Consider the following 20,425-nt stretch of genomic DNA (forward strand, 5'->3'; position numbering starts at 1 on the left):
TGGACGCATTTCTGCCAAAAGCTGTTGGGTTCCGAGATTTGTTTCTGAGTGCCTGGGATCATGACTGTTCAGCAGTTTGATCAGGAACTAGAGAGGCCTTGCCTCCAATTATATAGCTGAGCTGGAGGTGGTTTGTGGGTGTGTCTCCCACATACCTAACTTTTGGCTATTTACTTTTTTTTTTTTAATTTTTATTAGTGAAACACCATGAGGTACAGTTGTAGATTAACGAATTTTTGTGCTTGGGTTTCAGTTATACAATGATCAAGTACCCATCCTGTTTACTTTCTTGGTAAACTTGATCCCAAGTTGTTGGTGCTTGGTCAAAGGCCCAGCAGCAATTTGGTGGTATCTAGAAGCCTGAAGGCACCACCAGGCCGCTGATGCACTTGCCTCACAGGTAGAGATTGACCTGCTGGCGGCACCATACCCCAAGTGAGCACTTTCTTTAAAAAGATCTTTTTAATTTATAGGTGTCTAATCTTCTGCAAAGTTTGCAATTCACAGAGGTGAAGAGTGTTCTAAAGAAGAACACATACACTGCCTAGCAGCAACGATGCGTAAGAAAAAGGGACTGAGCATTACTTTCAAGGAGTACTTAGGGACATGTGCAAATCACTTGGTGTGTTCCATGGATAATGAAATTCTGCAGAAGGTCCAGATCATTACTACTCACCCCTCTTCCCTTTCCTTTATTGTCACTGCTGCCGTAACTGCTGACATGCACTCTTGGTTGCAGTGCTTGGCAGGTACCACACTGTGTTGTGGCGCTGGGGAAGAAGACAGAATCGGGGCCTGCAGTGTAGGTGTTCTACCACTGAGCTATTCCCAGTTCTGCACCCACCACCCAGATATTTTTGACATTAACTGATATCAGATCTTGATTATGCTCCACTTCCTGTTTTTGGTTTGTTTCTTTGTCGTTGTTGTTGTTGTCGTTGTATTGGTTTCTGAGTCTCACCCAGCAACTCTCACTACTTGGGAAGCCGTGGACCCAACCCAGGCTCCCTGCATGCAAAGCAAGCACTCAATCCCTTGTACTGCCCAAGGTTTCTCTGTTAATAACAGAAATTCCAGAGAGAGGGGTGGTGAGGGAAGACCTCTGAATACTTTCCACTGTGCCCAGGGGTTACTCCTTGCAGGGCTCAAGGGACCGCATGCAGTGCCAGAAACCAAAGGGTGGTCTGCCAGTCACATATAAAGCAATCGCCTTATCTACTGGACTATCTCTCCAGTTCCCCAGATTTATTTTGTCCTTAGTAAGAATCACCTCCACTTCCCTGCCTCTCAGGGCTACAGGCAAGTCACTTTAGTTATTATTCCCTTATCTGTACAAACAGATATAATGGTACTTATCACAGTGAGGATTAAATGAGACCCTGAATGGTACATACTTAGGATGAAAATAGTCTGTAAACGGGTGGCTATGATTTTTAACTGATTTATCTAATTTACAGAAATCCCTATGGTCTGGAGACTAGTGGCTGAAACGACATATTAGCTAAAGCAGTAACCCTAAGTTCACAAGAACCATTCAGCTCTAGACCACCTTGCTGACTGTGGTGGTGAACTGATTGGGAAACTTTGGCATTGGGCCCCAGGACAGCCTTCTCAATTATACTCGAACTATAAAAGAATCGCACGGACTGTTGGACTGTTGCTTAAACACCAAGCTCCTAAGTCCTCCCCCAAAATATTGTGGGGTAGAGGTCTGAGAACTTTTGTTTGGGGGCCACTCCTGATGATGCTTAGGGCTATTACTCCCTAATCTGCACTCAGGAGTCACTCCCGGGGTGATCTCGGGGGTACCCCAGGGGACACCGGGATCAGCCCCTGGTCAGCTGGGTGCAAGGCCAACCCTCTGCCCGCTCCCGCTGAACCACATCTTATCGGCCCCCCGGGGTCAATGAATTCTCACTCATCTCAGGTAATTCTTCTGATCGGCAAACACCCCAAAGCCCTCAACACGTCAACCCTGAGCCCCGAACAGCTGCTTAAGACTGGGTGGTTCTCAACAAAATGGGAGACTAACAGCCAGGAGTGGCCGAGATTAGTATCAGAAATTTTGCTCCCTGACTTGGAGGCCAGCACACGTGCTAGGGGAAAAGGAGTCTCAGATAGAGAAGAGAGCACCGAATAAAGGGTGTTGTGAGGATCCTCCCAGGGTGGGAGAAGCATGCTGAAAGTAGACTGTAGACCAAACATGATTGCCACCCATTGCCTCTCTTGCAAACCACAGCACCCAAAAGGAGAGAGAGAGAACAAAAGGGAATGCCCTGCCACAGAGGCAGGGTGGGATGGGGGGGAATGGGTGTGGGAGAGATACTGGGATCCGTGGTGGTGGGAAATGGGCACTGGTGGAGGGATGGGTATTTGATCATCGTATAATTGACACCCAAGCACAAAAATTTATAAGTCTATGACTGTACCTAGTGGTGTTTCACTAATAAAAAAAAATAAATTAAAAAAAGAAAAAAAAGAATAGGTGGTTTGGTTCCTGGTCACTACACAACTTCTGAAATGCTGGTCCTCATTTCTTTGGAGCTGAACCAGTTGCCCCAAGAGAGGTTCAGCTGCAAGCGCGTTTTGCTGGTAGCACAGGAGCTCCTGAGGGACCGAACCCCCTGTCCACCTCGAGGGTCCCTGCCACTTCATTTCCAGGCTGCCGGGCCCATGTTCCCCCACCCCACCCTCCGGGTCTCGGCTGGGCGTCCCTCCAGTCCTTTCCTTTAGTGGAGGAGCAACATGGGGGGGGGGGGCTTCCCCGGGTCCCGGTGGACCCTTTGCGGGAAGCATGGACTTCCAGGGGATTTCACTTGGCGACCCAAACAGCCAGGGGATGGATGGATGGATGGATGGATGGATGGATGGATGGATGGATGGGCGGCTGGCGGGGGTCACGGGGGCGGGGGGGGGACCCCGCGCGCTGCCTGAACTCGGCACAGCTGCCCGTGACCTTGGGCCGACCAAGGTCAGCTCTCCGGCTCGGCCCTGGGGTGGGGGTGGGGGGGATGGGGAGAGGCTGGGGGGGGCGGCTGCTGTGACGCTGCTGCTGTGGAGGGCGCGCTCCCACGTCGCGGGGAATTCGGGGCGCCCCGGGGTGGAGGGAGGGAGGAGGGAGGGAGAGAGGGAGGGAGGAGGTGCCGGCTGAGGAATCCGGGGCGGTGGGGGGTGATGGGGGGGTGGGCGGGGGGGAGGGGAAGGGACGGGAAACGCCTGCGCGGGGTGGGGTGGTTGGAGAGACAAAGCGTGAGAAAACCCGGAGGGCGAAAAGCGAGGCCCGAGTCAGAGGGAAAAAAAAAAAAAAGAAAAAAGAAAAAAAAAAACGGGAAGGAGGAGGAGGAGGAGGGAGGCGGAGGGCGGACAATCGGGGTTAAAAATAGCAACGCAGCCTCCTCCGCCGGCCCCGGCGGCTGCCACAAGCTCCGCCCCGGAGCGAGCGGGGGGGGGGGGGTGGTGGTGTCGGGGGAGTCCAACAGCCGAACCAGCGGCGACAGCGACGGCGACGGGCGACGCGGGGCGCCTCGGCCCCGCCCCGAACCGCAGGCCCCGCCCCCAAGCCCCGCCCCCAGCCCCCAAGCCCCGCCCCCAGCCAGCCCTCCGGCCCCGCCCCCAAGCCCAGGTGCTCGGCGCCCGCGGCCGGACGTCGCGCACGCGCTACGTCACGGCGCGCTCGGCCTCCGCCGTCGGGGCTTGGGCGCTGACGCGCTACGCCCCGCCCCGCCCCCTCCCCCTCCGCCCGCCCGTCGCCGTCGCCGTCGCCGCCGCCGGAGCGCGAGGCTGAGGCGAGCTTCGAGCGAGCGAGCCAGCCAGCGAGCGAGCGAGGGCGCGAGCGCGTCAGTCGGGCCGGACGGCGGTGCTGTGAGCGGGTCGGCCTCGGGCCCTCCTCGCTCCCCTGGGCCCGGCCGGCGCGGGCCGCCCCCGCAGCGTCGTCGGCGCCCCTGGCCGTGCGCGCTCGGCTCGACTCGCTCGCCGCGTCCTCAGACCCGGCCGCGGGGGAGGCGTCGAGGGGGCGCCGCCGGGTCTCCCTCCTCCTCCTCCTCCTCCTCCTCCTCCTCGCCGCCCCCATCCCCCACCGCCTCCCTCCCCCTTCCCGGGCTCCGGCGTGGCCCGGCCTCGCTCGGGGCGGCGGCCGCTGCTGCCGTTGCACGAACAAAGGCCGAGCCCGCGGCGGCGGCGCTTCTCCGGCCTCCGCCTCCCGCAACGCCCGGCTCGCGGCGGCGGCGGCGGCTCCTCCTCCTCCCCGGGGCCCGGAGGCCCCTCGGCCCCGCCGCGCCGGGTCCTGGCAGCAGCGCAGCGCGTGAGCGGCCCGTTTCCTGCGCTCCTGCCCCCGCAGGGTGAGTGACGGGTGGGTGGGCCGGGGGGCGCCCGGCTAGCTCGAGGCGGGGTGGGGGAGGGGAGCGGGTTTGCAAACGTCCGGCCCGGGCCCGCGGGGGAAGCACAAAAAGAAGCGAGGCGGCGGGGGCCTCGAGTCCGAACCCGCTCCCGGCCGGGCCGTCCCCACCCCGGGGAACAATGGCCCGGCGTGCGCGGCCCCTTGGCGGCTCCGGGCGTGGGTTCTAGCGGCGGGCGGGCGGGCGGGCGGCGCTGCTGCTGCTGCGAGAGACAAAGAGGCGGCGGTGGCGGTGGCGGTGGCGGTGGCCGCGCCCCCGGGGCCGGGGCTCCCCGCCGCCACGCAGGGGCGATCGGGGACCGGGAGGACGGGGACGAGGACGGGGACCGGGGGACGAGGACGGGGATGGGCCGCCGCCGCCGGCTCGGCATGACTCAGTGGTTTTAGGTGCAGGCCCGGCCGGGGCTCTCGGGAGCGCGGCCTGCGCGTGCCGGGAGGGGTAACGTGGGGGTGGGGGAGGGCGGCGCGGGGGTGGGTGGGGGGGAGGAATGGGGGGGCTCCGGGGACCCCCGCCCCCGGGATCCTCCGGGCGTCCCGGCGCGGAGCAAAGGGGGGGGGAGCGTCTTTCCCCCCCTTTGTTCCGTGCCTCGGCCGGGGAGCGTGGCCACGTTTTCTTGGCTCGTTTTGCACCCCACCCCCCTCCCCGGTGGGGCTGCTTTGCTGGGGGGTCTGGGGGGTGCGCCCCCCAGGGAAGGACCCGGGTTTCTCCTTCCTGATCGAGTGCACGCACCCCCCTCCCCCCAAGATTCCCGGGTGAAAGTATGTATATAGGTCAGGGCGCCCCGTTCCCGAAGCTGGCTGGCGTGCAGGGCAGTGGACAGGGTTTCCTATTTTTTTGTTTGTTTTAAAATGCATGGATTTTTTAAAAAAAATTTTTGTGATTTTTTTTTTTCTTTTTTCTTTTTTTTTTTTTTAGTGGAGTTTCCAACCCCAGATCAGGTCGATCTTTTTAACAAGATTTTTTTTTTTTTTTTTTTTTTTGGTGGGGAACGGTCCTCCAGGTTGGAGGATCTGCTGCTCTGTCGGCTGGCCCAAGGCCGCCCCCCCCACCCCCCCTTCTTACTTTTTTTTTTTTTAACTCGGCCTGGACGGGAGCCTTGACATAAACTCACTCTTTTCCGTCCTCTTGGGCCGAGAGGGAACACGGGCAGCTACAGCTGGAAGCGTCAGGACTTGCCCAAGGTCACTGGCTTAAGTTGGGGGCAGCTTAAGAGACTGCAGCGCAGGTCTCAGGTGAGTGGGCATTCGGGACGCCTACTCGACCAGTGCGTGCTCCTCCTGAACTAGATTCGGGGTAGGAAGAGCTGTGTGTGTGTGTGTATGTGTGTGTGTGTGTATGTGTGTGTATGTGTGTGTGGGGGGGGGGGGTTGCATATTTGAGGCTAGGGAATTTTTCCACTTAGAAGCCCAGGTTTCAGGAGTTTTTAAGCCGCAAACTTGAAAACGCACACTGAATGCTCAAGTTTGCAGCAACTTTTTCAGGTGCTCAAGGATGCGACTGGATTTTCCTGAAATCGGTGCCGCCACCACGGGGCCAGGTGCCTACCTCAATTGCCCTCACTTGCCCCGCCCCCACCCCGCATTTGTGCCAAACCAACGCAGGGATTCCACCTTCAGGTTCTCAGCTGGACTTGGTTTTTTTAACAAATGACCACTTGGGCTCCGAGCCCATGCGACTGATTACGATCTTTTTATTTTTTTTCTTTTTTTTAGATTAAATTTGAGATTGTTCTTCCTCTGGCCCTCCCTACGTTTAGGGGGGAAAAAAATACCGGAAAATGTAGTGCCAGCCCTCAGGGTGGTGGTACCCTTTTGTTTTCTCACGTTCGATATTTTAAAAAGCTGCATCCTTTAGTTCTTGAGGTTGTGTAGGAGTTGGCAGGCTCTGAGATAAAAATAGAAGCTGATTTCAGAGGCCCCTGTTGACTAGGCTTTATGTGAGAGCCTCCATCCAGCTCAGCCTGTCACATTGCAGCCTTGTGACAGGCTGGAGCGCCCACCCATGTGATCTAAGCCTCTGAGAAATATTAAGGCAAGCTGTGCACATGTGATGGCATTTAAAAGCCGGCTCGGGTGGGTGGTGGGTGGTGGGGATCTACTGGGTGGGAGGCCCCAGCGAAGACCAGGGTGTCCCGATCGGCGTGGTGGAGAGAGAGACTGTCTTCCGAATCCTTTGCATTTAAGAAGTGGGTGAAAGCATTCATTGGAAGAGAACTTTCCTCTCCTCCCGCTTCATTTATTTATATAAGAGATTGTAAGAATTGGATTAAACGGATAATGGGGGTCAAGTCAAACTTGGGGCCTGTTTGCTCTTGAGACCAACAGCACAGCACGCTGGTATTTTGTGTAGAAAGTTTAAACTGTATTCCTATCAGTTAAGTGAACCGCTTAACTTCTTGCACAGAGCAAATACTCACATGCTTTTTCATGATGTCTCTGCAAATTTATTTTATTACTTGGGGCCTTTTTACACATTACTGTACTCAAAATGTCAAAGACCCAGCTGAACGTGTTTATTAATAAACTTCATAAGTGATGTTGAAATGTTTACAGTACCCTGCTCCAAAATGAGTCAGCTAAATTCCACTTAGTCTTTAAAGGGACCGTGTCAGCTAAATTAGCACTATTGTTAGGAGTCAAGTTTGTTCTGCTCAGCAGACTTGGTTGGCTTGGAGTAGTTGAGATGTGCTAACAAAGGAGAGATTAAGAGTTTTAAGCTCCGGGGAGGAAGATTGAATTACCAGGTTTCTCTCCTTGTCAAAATCAGTCCCCTTTATCATTTTGGTAAAGTGTCAGTAGAGAAAATGTTTTAATCATAGAAGATGTGGCCGTTGGGGAAAACCATATGAAATTTTAGAGGATCCAATGTAGAGATGCTTTCACTTTTAAGGTACACAATTTTTAAATTCTAATCTCTGTGATAAAAAAAAAAAAGAAAGGTACTTTATACGTCAGTGACCACAAATTACAGCTCCGGATTTCACTTTGAGAAAATGCTCTGAAACAGTCTTTTTATATGTGCATGTTAAGATGACATAGAAACCATTCATAGCTTTAAAAAAAAATCCTAGTGTGCTTTGTCGTAGAAGGAAAATTTGCTAAATTCAGTGAAGCATTGCGCTATTTGTGCTAATTTTAGCAATGTTTCACAAGGTTGTCCTTGCTGTGTAAAGTTCTTTATGGTAACCTAGTGTTAAATATTAACCGTTACTGAAGATTTTTTTGTATTGTTTTACCTTCTTGTGTTAAAATTGAGCTTGGAAAGGTTTCATTACTCTGCTATGAGGAAGACAAGTACTTGGTAAGTTTAAACGTGAGCTCCTTTGGCTCATCTGTGGCTGATAGTTTGTACATTGCCAGTTTCTAGGCACTGGCATTGAAGTACACAACCAGATTTTGTACTTTAAATGTACATACAAGGGATTTTGTAAGGAGCTAATTCCTAGATTCTTTTTTTTTTTAAGAGGCTTTTTACAATGAAATATAAAAGCAGAATAGCCTAACAGAATTGTTGGATTTCTAGGGGGCCTCAGTATGTTCAGGTGTTATTCTTAAGAAAGCTTTCGTGTTACAGCCAGTAAATGACCGATTTTAAAAGAACCACTGTTAGGATGTAAGCATAGCGGAACTGTGATTGTTGTGTATTTTCTTTCTGGTTTCATTTGATACTAGACTCTCCAGCCAGTCAAGTTGAAGCATCATCGTTTAATATGTGAAGGAGACTGTGCTCTTCCAGTGCAGGAGAACAGAGAGTGACTCTCAGATACCAGTTGCCCAAATTGATATAAATATTCTGCTGTCTGCCAGTGACCTTTAACAATGTAATAGTGGCAAGGGGAAGAGTGCATTTTAATATTTAATACTAAAATATTTTTATTCTAAAGAAAGGTATAAGTCATTATAGTTTATTTAGGAAGCCAAACCCCAGTTCTTTTATAATATTCTTTGTTTTACAAAGGCGACAACAAGCCTTAACTTCTTTGGCCTTTTTAAATTAATATAGTGTGGACCATGAGAAGTAAATACTGAGGGAAAAAGGTGCCCTGGTGAGTACAATTTAATGATTTTATTTTGATAATAGCTAATTTTCTAAAATCTTGTTTGTTTTCTTTGTAGCAGAAAAATATGGCTCAGGAGACTAACCAGAGCCCCGGGCCCATGCTGTGTAGTACAGGATGTGGCTTTTACGGGAACCCTAGGACAAATGGGATGTGTTCTGTGTGCTACAAAGAACATCTTCAGAGGCAGCAGAATAGTGGCAGAATGAGCCCAATGGGTAAGTTGTTTGCAAGGAAAAACCCATTTGAAGAACTGTTGGACAGTTGGGGCCTAAGACAGAATGCTAGCCCACCCAGAGAAGACATAGGAGAAACCTGAAATTAAAGCAACAACCCAACTGCTTGGCTTGACTACATCAGGAATGAATGACTATCTACAAGCACCTTCTTTCCTGGGTTTTTTGGCTTTTTTTTTTTTTTTGAGGTTTTGTTTCTTGTATTCACTGGATATGACTTGATGTGTATTTTTGTTTGGATGCTCACTTAAGTGTAAGATTCTACAGCACAGTGTTTAAATCACTAACCTAATTAAATGCAAGTATTTGTTACTTATTAATCATCTTGACATTGCATGTTTGTAATACTGCTTTGTTTCTTACAAGTGGGGTTTTTTTTTCCCCCCAATAGGGACAGCGAGTGGTTCCAACAGTCCTACCTCAGATTCTGCATCTGTACAGAGAGCAGATGCTAGTTTAAACAACTGTGAAGGTGCTGCTGGCAGCACATCTGAAAAATCAAGGTAGGATGAACATTTCAGGGTTTTATACAAATTCAGCAAGTACAGAGATACCTGTACTGTCCCATACCATTGTAGTTCTGGGTATTAAGGGTGCTGTAAAGGGGGGCTGTTACCCCTTCATGCAGGAGTTTCTCAATTGGGGATTCTAGTGCCGTCTAATTATGATTGGTGTAAAGATGCGATGCATAATGTGCTCCATCACACCCTTAAGAATGCTGTGCTTTTATTTCCACGTAATTGAGGTTTAGAGGTTGCAGCCTCACGAATTATATTGTAACGCCATGTGAGCCGTTTTGGCAAAGCCTTTTTCCTTAAATTACAGGCACAGCTAAAAATTCTTCATTGGCTATAATAGGACATGGTAACTTGAACAAATTCCCAGCTTTGACTGATAAACTCTGTTAGATTTGCTCTTTTTTGGTTTTAACCGTTAATACTAGGCACTCAGTTGAAAAATAAAAATTATTGAACTGCATTAGTTATGTTGAAGCGTATATATACAAGGTTGAATTTACAATTTATCACACAGTGCTATTACATGATCTTAATGTTTTTTGAACACAAATAGAAATGTGCCTGTGGCTGCCTTGCCCGTAACTCAGCAAATGACAGAAATGAGCATTTCAAGAGAGGACAAAATAACTGCCCCGAAAACAGAAGTGTCAGAGCCAGGTATGCTTTTTGTTTAATACTAGGTCCTTTCTGGGATTGATAGTTTCGGAATGGATGGTTTTGGGGAATCCTTTTTTCTAGTGAGAGACAAGAGGAGCAGTAAAATACAGACCAAAAACCAATATCTGGAAAGCACCTTCAGGTATAAAATAGCCATTCTTTCATTCTTGCCTGTTCCCCACTGATAACTTAGAAACTGGAAATGTTCAGAACTTAAGACAAACATGGGTGTTTACTATTGAAGTATTAATAAATGATCAGAGGAAGCATTGCTCACAACAAAAGAAATCATATAGATTAAATTTCAGGTCATGGAGAGAAATTTGAGCGTCAAAAGCAATAGCTGATACAGTTTTGATGTCAGTATTGCAAAAAAACAAAATTTGCAAGCAGAACATACTGAGCACTGAAAGAAGGTCAAGTTGATGTATAGGATTCCTTATTTTGTGAATTTAAAACTCTGGGGATAGAGTTCAGAAGATAAAGGATTTGCCTTGCAGGTGGCTGACCTGGGTTCCCTGGTACTCGGGATGGCACTGTACAGTCAGGAATAAGCCCTAAAATACAGCCCAGCATGTGCCCCTTCCCCCTGTTATCTCCACGCCCCACCCCCACCCCACTAAATTTAGTCTGAAAGGGCATTGAACTTCTGTTCATGACTTTGAGTGCCTTCATATTTTTAAATTAGTTCTATCCTTCAGAGTTCTATCCTTCACAGATTAGTGTGTAAAACTCAGATCTTAGAACAAAGCCCCTTTGGGTTAGAGCTCTTATCTAATTTCTGCATTATTCTTAGAAGGCTTTCTATGGTTTTCTGCTTTGTCTTGCCTGTATTTTTTTTCTACACCCTTGATCTGTATGGCTTAGGAACCTATCTTCAGTTTTCAGGAACCTTCAAGGAAAGGGCCTATCACTTTACCTCCATATAAGTTATCGGTGTACCCTCAAGAAAAATTACCATTGATTGTCATAGCAGCCATGTGTTATAATGTTAATTTGCTCTTCTTGGGATTTGGGTTCATATTACACGTTGTTTTTCAGTGCAGTAGAATTTATGTAAGTAAAATTTGGTTGTATTAAAGGACTCTTAGGTAATATGTGGACATACAAAGCAGTATACATTTTAATCTTTCTGTTGACATTCAGCTGATGATGTAACATGACCTAAACTTAAGAGAACTGGGTAGGATTCAGTGGTACTGCACATTTCTTGCATATATGGGACCTTTGGCTTTATCTCACAAACAACAACAAACACTGTCCTTCTGTTGTTCATCGATTTGCTCGAGCGGGCCTACTAACATCTTCATTTTTTTGAGGCTTGTACTGTGTTTGGCATATCAAATACATCATGGGTAGCTTGCCAGGCTTTGCCGTGCAGGCGAGATACTCTTGGTAGCTTGCTGGGCTCTCCGAGAGGGGCAGAGGAATCGAACTAGGGTTGGCCATGTTGGCTACATGCAAGGCAAACGCCCTACCACTGTGCTATTGCTCCAGCCCAGCTTTATCTTACACAACCTAAAAAGTACATTCCTCAGGTAAATAGAAACTTTTTAAAAAGTAAGAGCATACCTCATTGTCCAAAATGTTTTTTTTAAGTATGTATGATGATATAAAGAGTTTTTTAATTTTAAAAAGTTAAGGCTACACCTGGCTGGTGCCTGATAGCACTGCCAGAAATCAAACGCGTGTCTGGGTTGTAGTCACATACCAAGCAAGTGCCTTGACCTTTGTACTATCTCTTTAGCCTTGAGGCATTTTCCAAATGGCAGAGTATTGTGAAATTTGAAGGTCTGAAGTTAATTCACAGTAGTTGGAGCATCACTTGTAGGTTTGACTTTTTATAGCCTAAAGAGGTGTTTTTTGAGTAGTTTTTGAGTAACCTTTATTGAGTGTGTATTAAGGTATTTTCAACATACTTTGCAAGATCTTAAAGAAATGAATAGGAACTCTATTCTCGTGGCTCAGCTGTTAAGAGTTTATAGGAATTGAGTGGCGTGGCCGGTTTACTGGATGTACTATCACGAAAAAATTCTCAGATAATTGAAAGGATTATGATGAGTCTTCAAAGTGCACGTTTTCAGGAAAGGCTTATGTGGAAGCATTTTCACTAAGAATCTTCCTGTTCTCCCTTTGTGTGTGTGTGACTTAGATAATTGTCAGCCGTGAACAACTGACAAACTACTAATTTTCTGCTCTTGTGTTTAAGTTGTCACTCAGCCTAGTCCATCGGTTTCTCAGCCCAGTACTTCTCAGAGTGAAGAAAAAGCTCCTGAGTTGCCCAAACCAAAGAAGAACAGATGTTTCATGTGCAGAAAGAAAGTTGGCCTTACAGGTATTACAAAAGACAATGTATAATTTACTGTTAGATTTAATAAGGAGCTCCAACTCAGTCATTAAGTTGTTCTTACACATAAGACACCTGGCTTTCAGGAAAGTTTCCAAAGTGGTAAGGAAAAGTTGAGTTTTATTTTTATTTGGGTATAAGAAACCCATTAGCGTCAGGTTATCTTGGTTACTTTCCTTTGTTTAGATTGATAAGATACCCTTGATTCTTTGTTCTCTGGTAAAGGTAACTTAGATCGTAAATCACTTATTTTGAGCAAGGTACAAAAAAGCTCTATAGATATTCATTGTACATTCTCAAAACTATCATAGTTAACATATCACTGGACTCGGATTTGAACTTTGATTAGCCTGATTCCAAAACTTTTGTAATTTCCACTCAGTCTAATAATCTACAGGTGTTAATGGGAAGAGATTTATTCCTCATCAAAGAAAGCTAAAAGCTCTCCCACAGTTTAAAGTGACAAAGTGCCATGAAAGTCTCTTTTCTATAATGACTAAAAAGAATTTTTTTCTGCTTTTAATTGCTGCAACTTCCCAATTGACTCCTATTTCCTCTTTGTGTGTACAGGATTTGACTGCCGGTGTGGAAATTTGTTTTGTGGACTTCACCGTTATTCTGACAAGCACAACTGTCCATATGATTACAAAGCAGAAGCTGCAGCAAAAATCAGGAAAGAGAATCCAGTTGTTGTGGCTGAAAAAATCCAGAGAATATAAATTACTACTTGTGAAGAGACTGAAACTTTTGTTTTTATTTTAATATATCGTAGGAAAACATTAAAGAGCAGATGCATGGCCATTTTCCTTTGATGTTCTCCAGAGTTTTACTTTACACTTGTCTGTCTTATAATTGATACTTTAGGATGTTTGGGTGTTTGTTACAGGCAGAATTGGATAGATACAGCCCTACAAAATGTATATGCCCTCCCCTGAATAAAATTGGATGAAAATCTGCACAGCAAATTGAAGTACACGGATATAATAGGGACAGAATTTAGTTCCCTTGTGCCAAACACATGAAATCTCTGCATGTTTGCAGCATATCTGCCTTTTGGGAATGTAATCAAGGTATAATCTTTGGCTAGTGTTATGTGCCTGTATTTTTTTAAAAATGGTACACCAGAAAAGGACTGGCAGTCTACTTCTACCATAGTTAAACTTCACCCACTTTATTTCCACAATCTTTGGAAGCAGGAAGAAAGCTATACAGAGGATCTGACTTTCACGAATCCAGTATTTGGTGCCATATGTAAACCTGGTAAATCGGTCAAATAGCTGAAAGGTAAACATCGCAACTTGTTCTAAGAGTCCATCAAGTCAACAGGGTCTTGAGATATCTTTGAAGCTTATTGTGCTGGCCTGCACCGGAAGATTCTGCATTACTCTCATTGCTAAAAATGTGTAGCACAGAACGGCACTAGGATTAATTTGTTGACAAGAAGAAATTAAAACTGTTTGGTTTTTCACATATAGCAGCTCTATTGAATAACATGCATCTGAATTTTAAGTTGCAAAGGTATCTGAACAGTTAATTTTTCATGTGCTTCTTTTGTTGAATGTTTTGGTCCAAGAACGAATGTTTAAAGCCTTTTTAAAGACTTCAGTTCTTAATGTAACTGTACCCTTCTGCATGGAAAAACCATAACCAACATGGCTGCAGTAGACTTCTTAGTGGTATCCAGCACCACTTGCAGAGGGCTGCTTTTAACCATATTACTTGTACTTGGGTGTAGGACTCTAGTGTTCTTGGGTGTATTGCATGGGCTGCATTATCTACAGCATTGTACAATAACAACTAGAAGAGGCAGTATACTTCACTGATGCTTGTCTGGTAATACCACTTCTGTGTTATAATGGAAGGTTTTCTGTGATGTATGAAACTTGTGTTTTTTATATATAAATGAGAATAGCTAGTGTTGTGGTAATGCCTGTTTCCATCTGTAAATAGTTAAGTATGTACACAGGGCACTACTTCTGATTTCTTGCGGTGTTCAGTCCGAGTTTTTTACTTTAATTAAAGCATTCAGTTTCACTTTCAAGTTTGTGTACTTTAGTTCCCAGCTAGATCTGCAGATGTGTACAGATAGCTCATATTTATGTATTGCACATAATCATGCTACTCGGCATTGACGCTCTATTGTATTATGTAAATAATAAAAGCCATGTACAGAGGGAAACTTCACTTGTTCATTGGGTTTTTAAGCCATAGTTAGAAATCTTAAAGGAGAATAACCCAGAATGTTCATATTCAGGTTTTTTTGTTGCATATGCAGACTTTGCATGGCTATAATTTATTTCATTGCCATCCTTGAACTTGAGGTATTAAAGTGAGTCATGAGGTGAGTTGTCAGAAACATTTTCAAGTATACACAACAGGCAGTTAATATTTGCGAGATTTTTAATAAGTACTTTTCTAGGATCAAACAATCTGAATTTGAGAATGAAATTTGAACGGTTACAGCCTGTCCTGGTTTTTTTTTCTTTTCTAGATGACACTTCTTTGGTCTGACAAAGGCATAGTTTTGCTTCTGTTTGGGGTTCTAATGGAGAATGGGACTATGGATTTAGTCTAAGCAGGTGTCATACTAGATAATAAAATGTAGTAATGTTACAGATTTTCCGCATTAGGTATCTGAAGCCAAGCGTGGAACCGTAACTTTTCAGTTGTCAGTGCTTTGGGTGCAAATCCTTTTGCTTATACAGGGAACTCTGAGATTTCGTAGTTCAAATGTAGTCTTGGTATATTTTAAACACTAAGGTTATTAAAGTAAGTTGATAAGACCTCAGGGAAGATGATACATCCTTGGGCTTCCTTGGTCGTCTACAACCATCTTTTTGAATAAGCATGAGGATGAGGTGATAGTATTTTTTGTTATAAAATTTAGAATTCACCTGGACATTAGTATGTGAGGATAGTACTACCTAAACTTGCATATGCCCCTGGATGATTTCTCAAGCAGGGCTGTAAATGGGCTTTTACTTTGGAATGTCCAGATACTAAGCATTTTCAGAGTATACTTGTTTTGTCTAGATATCTTTGCATGCATACACCCCTACAAATGGTCTTCTAGGACACTCCGTGAAAACCTGAATTATCTGACATTCCTATTCAGATAGGGTTTTTTACTGCTACAACCTAGATTTGAGTCTGTTAGGCTTTTCACACTGAATTTGCAAAGTAAGGAAACTTGAAGAATCATTTGTCACAATGGTTACAAAAATAAACGGTCCTTGGATCGGTCTTCATCTTTTAAGGGTCATAATAATATCTGGCTTTTAAGTTTTTGGAGGCTTAAAAACAATTTTAAGCACAGACTTAAAGCAGATTTGTGAGGAAGGAAAAGAATTTCCTGTATACCATCTTCCAGAATAGTGACACGTGTTTTGAAAGGAATAATCCTGCCTACATTGACACATCATCCTAACTCAAAGTCCGTAATTTTTGCAGTTAACCCATTTGATGTACATGCGTTCTCAGTTTGAATGAAGTATGTCGTGTATCCATTGTAATTGTTCATAGGCCCTGAGAACCATATTTTCTCTGTAATTGTGTTCTTTTTTCTGAATATATAGCTGGAAATTGGTTGTCAGTCTTTTCAGGTTAGTTTTCCTTAAATCTTTTTTTGTGACTTCATACTCCATTGTGCCATAGTTTGTACCTACTGAAGAATCGCTTGGTTGCATCAAAGTTTTGGCAGTTCTGAAGTGTGCTGTAAACGTGCAGGTTTTGTGTGAACACAAATCTTTTACCATTTTGGACAAATACCTAGTTGTTGGATTGTATAGTAAGCACTGTGTTTAGTTCTGTAAATGTCCACAGTAGATGTGTTTTGTTTGCATTCTTCAAGAGCTTTTTTGATCCACATCTTTATCAGCCACTGTTTTGGCTCTTGGCTAGTCTAAATGAGTATAGTTTTTTAATTGTATTTCACTTTGCATTTCCCTACAGGTAAATTGTGGAGCAGCTTTTCATGTTTTTATTTGCTTCTTACATCTTCGATGAGATTTCTGTAAGATTCTCATCTCATTCTTAAATTGGGTTTCTTACCGAGTTTGAAGTGTTTTGTATATTTTGAGTAACAGTTCATCGGCTGTGTCTTTTGAACGCATTTTCTTCAAGTCTTGAGCTATTCTTTGTCTTAATCTCGTAGAGAAATAATTCCTAGAATTTAGAAAAAAGAGTGATTTGAAAATGAATAAGCTTGATTATATTTAATTGTATAGTGAAAAGATGATCTGTCATGAAGTTTCTATTTAAAGACTGCATTTTGCATTCAATGAAATTCTGAAGTTAATAAAAATAGGCAAATGTTTACTAAGTAATAGAACAAGGTGATGTTAAGCATACTGCTGTTATATTTGTATTTTTAAAAATGAATTAACAGGGCTTAAAAAATTTATCAAGAGAGTTGCTCATCCTTTTGCAAACCCTCACTCCATGGACATATTTTTAGATACTGTTGTACTTGGTACAACAGTTGCATAGAGCCTTGATTTGACTCTAGTTGTTTTAATGGAAAGTTTATTTTTGCCCATAATTTTGTTAATTATTTCTTTTAGGCAATGTTTTAGGTAATAGATTTTGTAGGTAATGTTGGTGGTTTAATAACAAGCGAAACACCATAGAAGAGCTTTTAAGGAACAGGTAGTTACTGGACAGTAACTTGGAATTTGACAAAAGAACATTGTATTTGTACAATCTGCCTTATTGGTACATACATAGTGTTATCTGTGTAACTACACATTGTGATTTATATAAAAGCAGAGAACACTAATCTCTTTCCCCAGTCTTTTTGTTCTAGAAGTAAAATTTACACTGTTTTGCCATATATGTAAGATTTGACTTCTTTCTGTTATGAATAACTGGTTTCCCAGTAGTCCTCCTGAGAATGTGAAATCTTGTTTCACATGTGACAACAGCAAAATGGCAGTGGTTGTAGGTGATTTTCTAATTGGGTAATAGTTTCGAATATATTTTTTCTGGTGGTTTTAATTGAAACTATCAAAGAATTTCAGCTTGTTGGATGTCCGAAATTGCCGACACTGTAACCTAGGCTGTTCAGGCTTTTGCTTAATCTATCAAGTCTATTGAGAAGTTAACAGGAAATCTTTCTCTTTCTTGAATCTTGGTTCAGTGTTAGAACTTTATTAAAAAAAATTACTTACACACCTTTAAGAGCTCAGACAGATAACCAGCTAGAAAAGAGCCATGAGCTCTATCTAAAGTTTCTTAGAAAGATTTGTATCTTTAACCCATGGCAAATTGAAAATGTTAATTGATGTATGAGGCCCTTAGTTGACTCTCCGTACCCAACAAACATAATAGAGCATATCAGTTATACCTTAATAGTAATATGTTTTTTGTTTTCTCACTCCCATCACTAATAATAGGTTACAACATGTGAATTAGAATGCCATACCAGCATTATTTAGATTTTCTGTTGTGTAACTTATCTATTTTTATGGATACTCAAGTGATGTTTATTGTTCATAAAGCATTTCTTTAAAGAAAATTTGCACATTCTGGTGTTCTGGTTCTATGTCAATGTCTGGAAGGAAAAGTATATTCTTACCAGAATGATGTTTGTTGAGGTACCCCTCTCTAAAATATCTATATAGAATACTTGGTTTTTAATATCTGTAATAGCAATTTCTATTATAAAATTCTGGAAAAATTGTAATACTTCTAAATATGGTTAATCTGCTATCCCACATATTAGAATCTGTGGGATAGATTCTGCCTTTAGAATCTGTTTGGGGGGAGTTTTTTTTTCCTTTTTTGACTTTAGTTTCACATGTACATATGTTATATTTAAATGCCTACTAAAATTGCCTACTTAAATTTTTTTTTCTCCTGTTAATCTTTTTTGTTGTTATGATAGTGGCGTGTGCATGGTGTGGTGAGAGGTTATGGTCTCAGTCTCCAACTCAGGGCTTCATACATGTAAAACATGTACTCCACCTTTTACAATCTCATCCCTGGTTCTTTAAATGCCTATATTTAATGGTTATGAAAATTAGATTGTTTGATATATCAAGCACAGTATAACCAATTTTCCCCCCAAAGCTGAACGATACATGAGGTTTTTTTTTAAATGCATGTAACCACAGGCTTAATGATTTGTTTAAAACTGAAATCTTAAGGCATAAAAGTGGATTCATATTCTTATAGCATTCAAATGATAGACATGTTTATTTTATCGGGGGTTGGGGTCCCAATGCAGCAGATAGGCATTTACCTTGCATGCCGTCAACCTGAGTTCAATCCTCAGTATCCAGTAAGGTCCCCTAACCTCCACCAGGAGTGATCCTGAGAGTAATCCCTGAGCACTGTCGTGTGTCACCCAAGAACCGTAAGAAATAAAAAAAGTGGGTGAAGGATAGTAAAACTTGCTAACTTGGTCCAAGAGTTTTCTAAAATCTTAGACCTCTTTCAGAAACTTGGTCAATGTCAACAGCTAAACAATAACCAAATTGGTTTTGTATTGTATAGAACACAAGTCCCCGGATTGAATCAGTCATGGTACTTGGTATTCAAGTACAGCATTCAAGTCTTACAGTGAAGTTACTTTTTCAGTAGTATGAGTTAATGCTGCTGAAGTATGTCTCACTTTTAAAATGAGCCCCATGTGTAAGATTAGGAGCCAGGGGCTGGAGAGATGGTACAGTGGGTAGAGGATTTGCCTTGCATGCAGACAACCTGGGTTTGATCACTGACTCCCAATGGGGTCCCCCGAACCTACCAGGAGTACACCGAGTACAGCCTGGTGTGGCCCCACAACCCTCCACCACCACACCACCCAGCCCCCAAAAGTAGAAAAACCAGATGAAGTAGACCTATTACAAGTTAGTACTATATATCATCAAAGGTTTGCATCTGGGAGGCTTTGTTATTCTCCATAAGGAAATGTTCTGAATTTCTTACAACCTAATAATGCTATGTGTGAACCGTTTAAGGCATTTATGGTTTCTGTTTTTAAGATTTATAAGTGTGGAACAATCATCTGAATTACTAAGTAGGCCATGTGGATTCTAGAATTGGAAAAGTAAATTGAGTTTTAGGAGATAGATGGTCATCATTATTAGATACTGTCCGGTATAGTTACTTGAAAACTTCCTATTCTAGCAGTAGTGTACCTTGAAAAATGTAGAGAACAAAAAGACTGGACAGTAATGTAGTAAAATGTTTATAGATACTAGTTAAAAAGTTTTTTTTACATATTAGTCTTAAGTTCAGTTTGTGTGCCAAAACCTGTAACTCTACAAGTTATTTAATGTGGACTATTTAAGACCCTTCATGTATGCAGATGTGATGAAATAAAGCATGCAGCACTTATGCATAATAGAGGTTAGGTGTTGAATGTTAATAGCCCCCATAGAAGATTAGATTCAGATATTCTAAGAGACCAGATTCAGATCTGTGCTGTATACCCTCTTGCTGTCACCTGAACGTGTAATGCAAATTGAAATGAAGTAGTACCCATTTCTTTCTATAGAGAAGTTACAGTTCTTTAGCCGGGGTCCTTGAGTTCCTGAAATAGAAGCCATTTTGGTGTCTTAATTTGGTAGTTTTAAAACTCCATGACTCAAAAAAGACTAGGGGTCTAAGTGGCTTTTATAGGAAGATACTTGAGTAAGAGGAAGCCCACTGGGGCTAAACAGTTAACAGATCTTCATTGTCAGTGCTCTCGCTCTGAAAATATTAGAAGACAGTAATAACTTTTCTTCTTAGAAACAGCCACAGTGACTCGACCAAAGGGGAAAATTAATTAATTGATGGGTCACAAATATGCATAATCCTCTAGTCTTAAGTTTTTGGCCTCTGCAACAAAGGAATAAAAGGTGCAAACTGTTGGTCTTTTGCAGTGGTTGTTTACTGCCAGCAGACCAGTGCATGAACAAATGCTATCTCCAGGTGTAAACACTGTCTCCAGGTGTAAAACACTTTATCTCCAGGTGTAAAAACTCTAACTCTTTAAGAAATCTTGCCAGATACTTTTTTTTTTTCAATCTTGCTTTACTTTGATACCTTCTCTTAGTCTAGTTTAATCTAGACCGTGGTCTCAAAATAGGATTTATTTTCATGTTACGCATGCATGCAGACAAAAAAAAAAGGCATTTTGTTGTGCTAAGGTATATAGCAATAAACTGTTCAAGTACAAATGACCTCGTTGCTCTGGCTGAATTGTCAGAGTATTGTGTAGAGAAACTAAA

At 43.5% G+C, this 20,425-nt stretch overlaps 1 protein-coding gene across 4 annotated transcripts; it reads left to right on the forward strand.

Moving 5' to 3' along the window:
* Positions 1 to 4,233: 4,233 nt before the first annotated feature.
* ZFAND5 (zinc finger AN1-type containing 5) lies at positions 4,234 to 14,388 on the forward strand. Of its 4 annotated transcripts, none has more exons than XM_056118752.1 (6): positions 4,234 to 4,337; positions 8,510 to 8,669; positions 9,079 to 9,190; positions 9,759 to 9,862; positions 12,072 to 12,197; positions 12,780 to 14,388. In XM_056118752.1, the coding sequence occupies exons 2-6, from the start codon at positions 8,519 to 8,521 to the stop codon at positions 12,926 to 12,928; spliced, it is 642 nt and encodes a 213-aa protein (XP_055974727.1). In that variant the 5' UTR covers positions 4,234 to 4,337; positions 8,510 to 8,518; the 3' UTR covers positions 12,929 to 14,388. The 4 variants fall into 4 exon arrangements, with proteins under 4 accessions (XP_055974727.1, XP_055974730.1, XP_055974728.1 ...); XM_056118755.1 differs by having other exon boundaries at positions 4,331 to 4,337; positions 8,513 to 8,669; XM_056118753.1 differs by lacking the exon at positions 4,234 to 4,337 and adding an exon at positions 4,809 to 4,832 and having other exon boundaries at positions 8,513 to 8,669.
* The last annotated feature ends 6,037 nt before the right edge of the window (positions 14,389 to 20,425 follow it).

This window comes from Sorex fumeus, unplaced genomic scaffold (genome assembly GCF_029834395.1).
Source record: "Sorex fumeus unplaced genomic scaffold, SorFum_2.1 ptg000038l, whole genome shotgun sequence".
Lineage (NCBI taxonomy): Eukaryota > Metazoa > Chordata > Mammalia > Eulipotyphla > Soricidae > Sorex > Sorex fumeus.

Bases quoted from the DNA above. Each gene is read 5' to 3' on its own strand.
- ZFAND5 (XM_056118752.1), top strand. From the start codon at position 8,519: ATGGCTCAGGAGACTAACCAGAGCCCCGGGCCCATGCTGTGTAGTACA. The intron at 9,191-9,758 runs GTAGGATGAACA...GAACACAAATAG, and splicing joins AGCACATCTGAAAAATCAAG to AAATGTGCCTGTGGCTGCCT. The intron at 9,863-12,071 runs GTATGCTTTTTG...CTTGTGTTTAAG, and splicing joins AACAGAAGTGTCAGAGCCAG to TTGTCACTCAGCCTAGTCCA.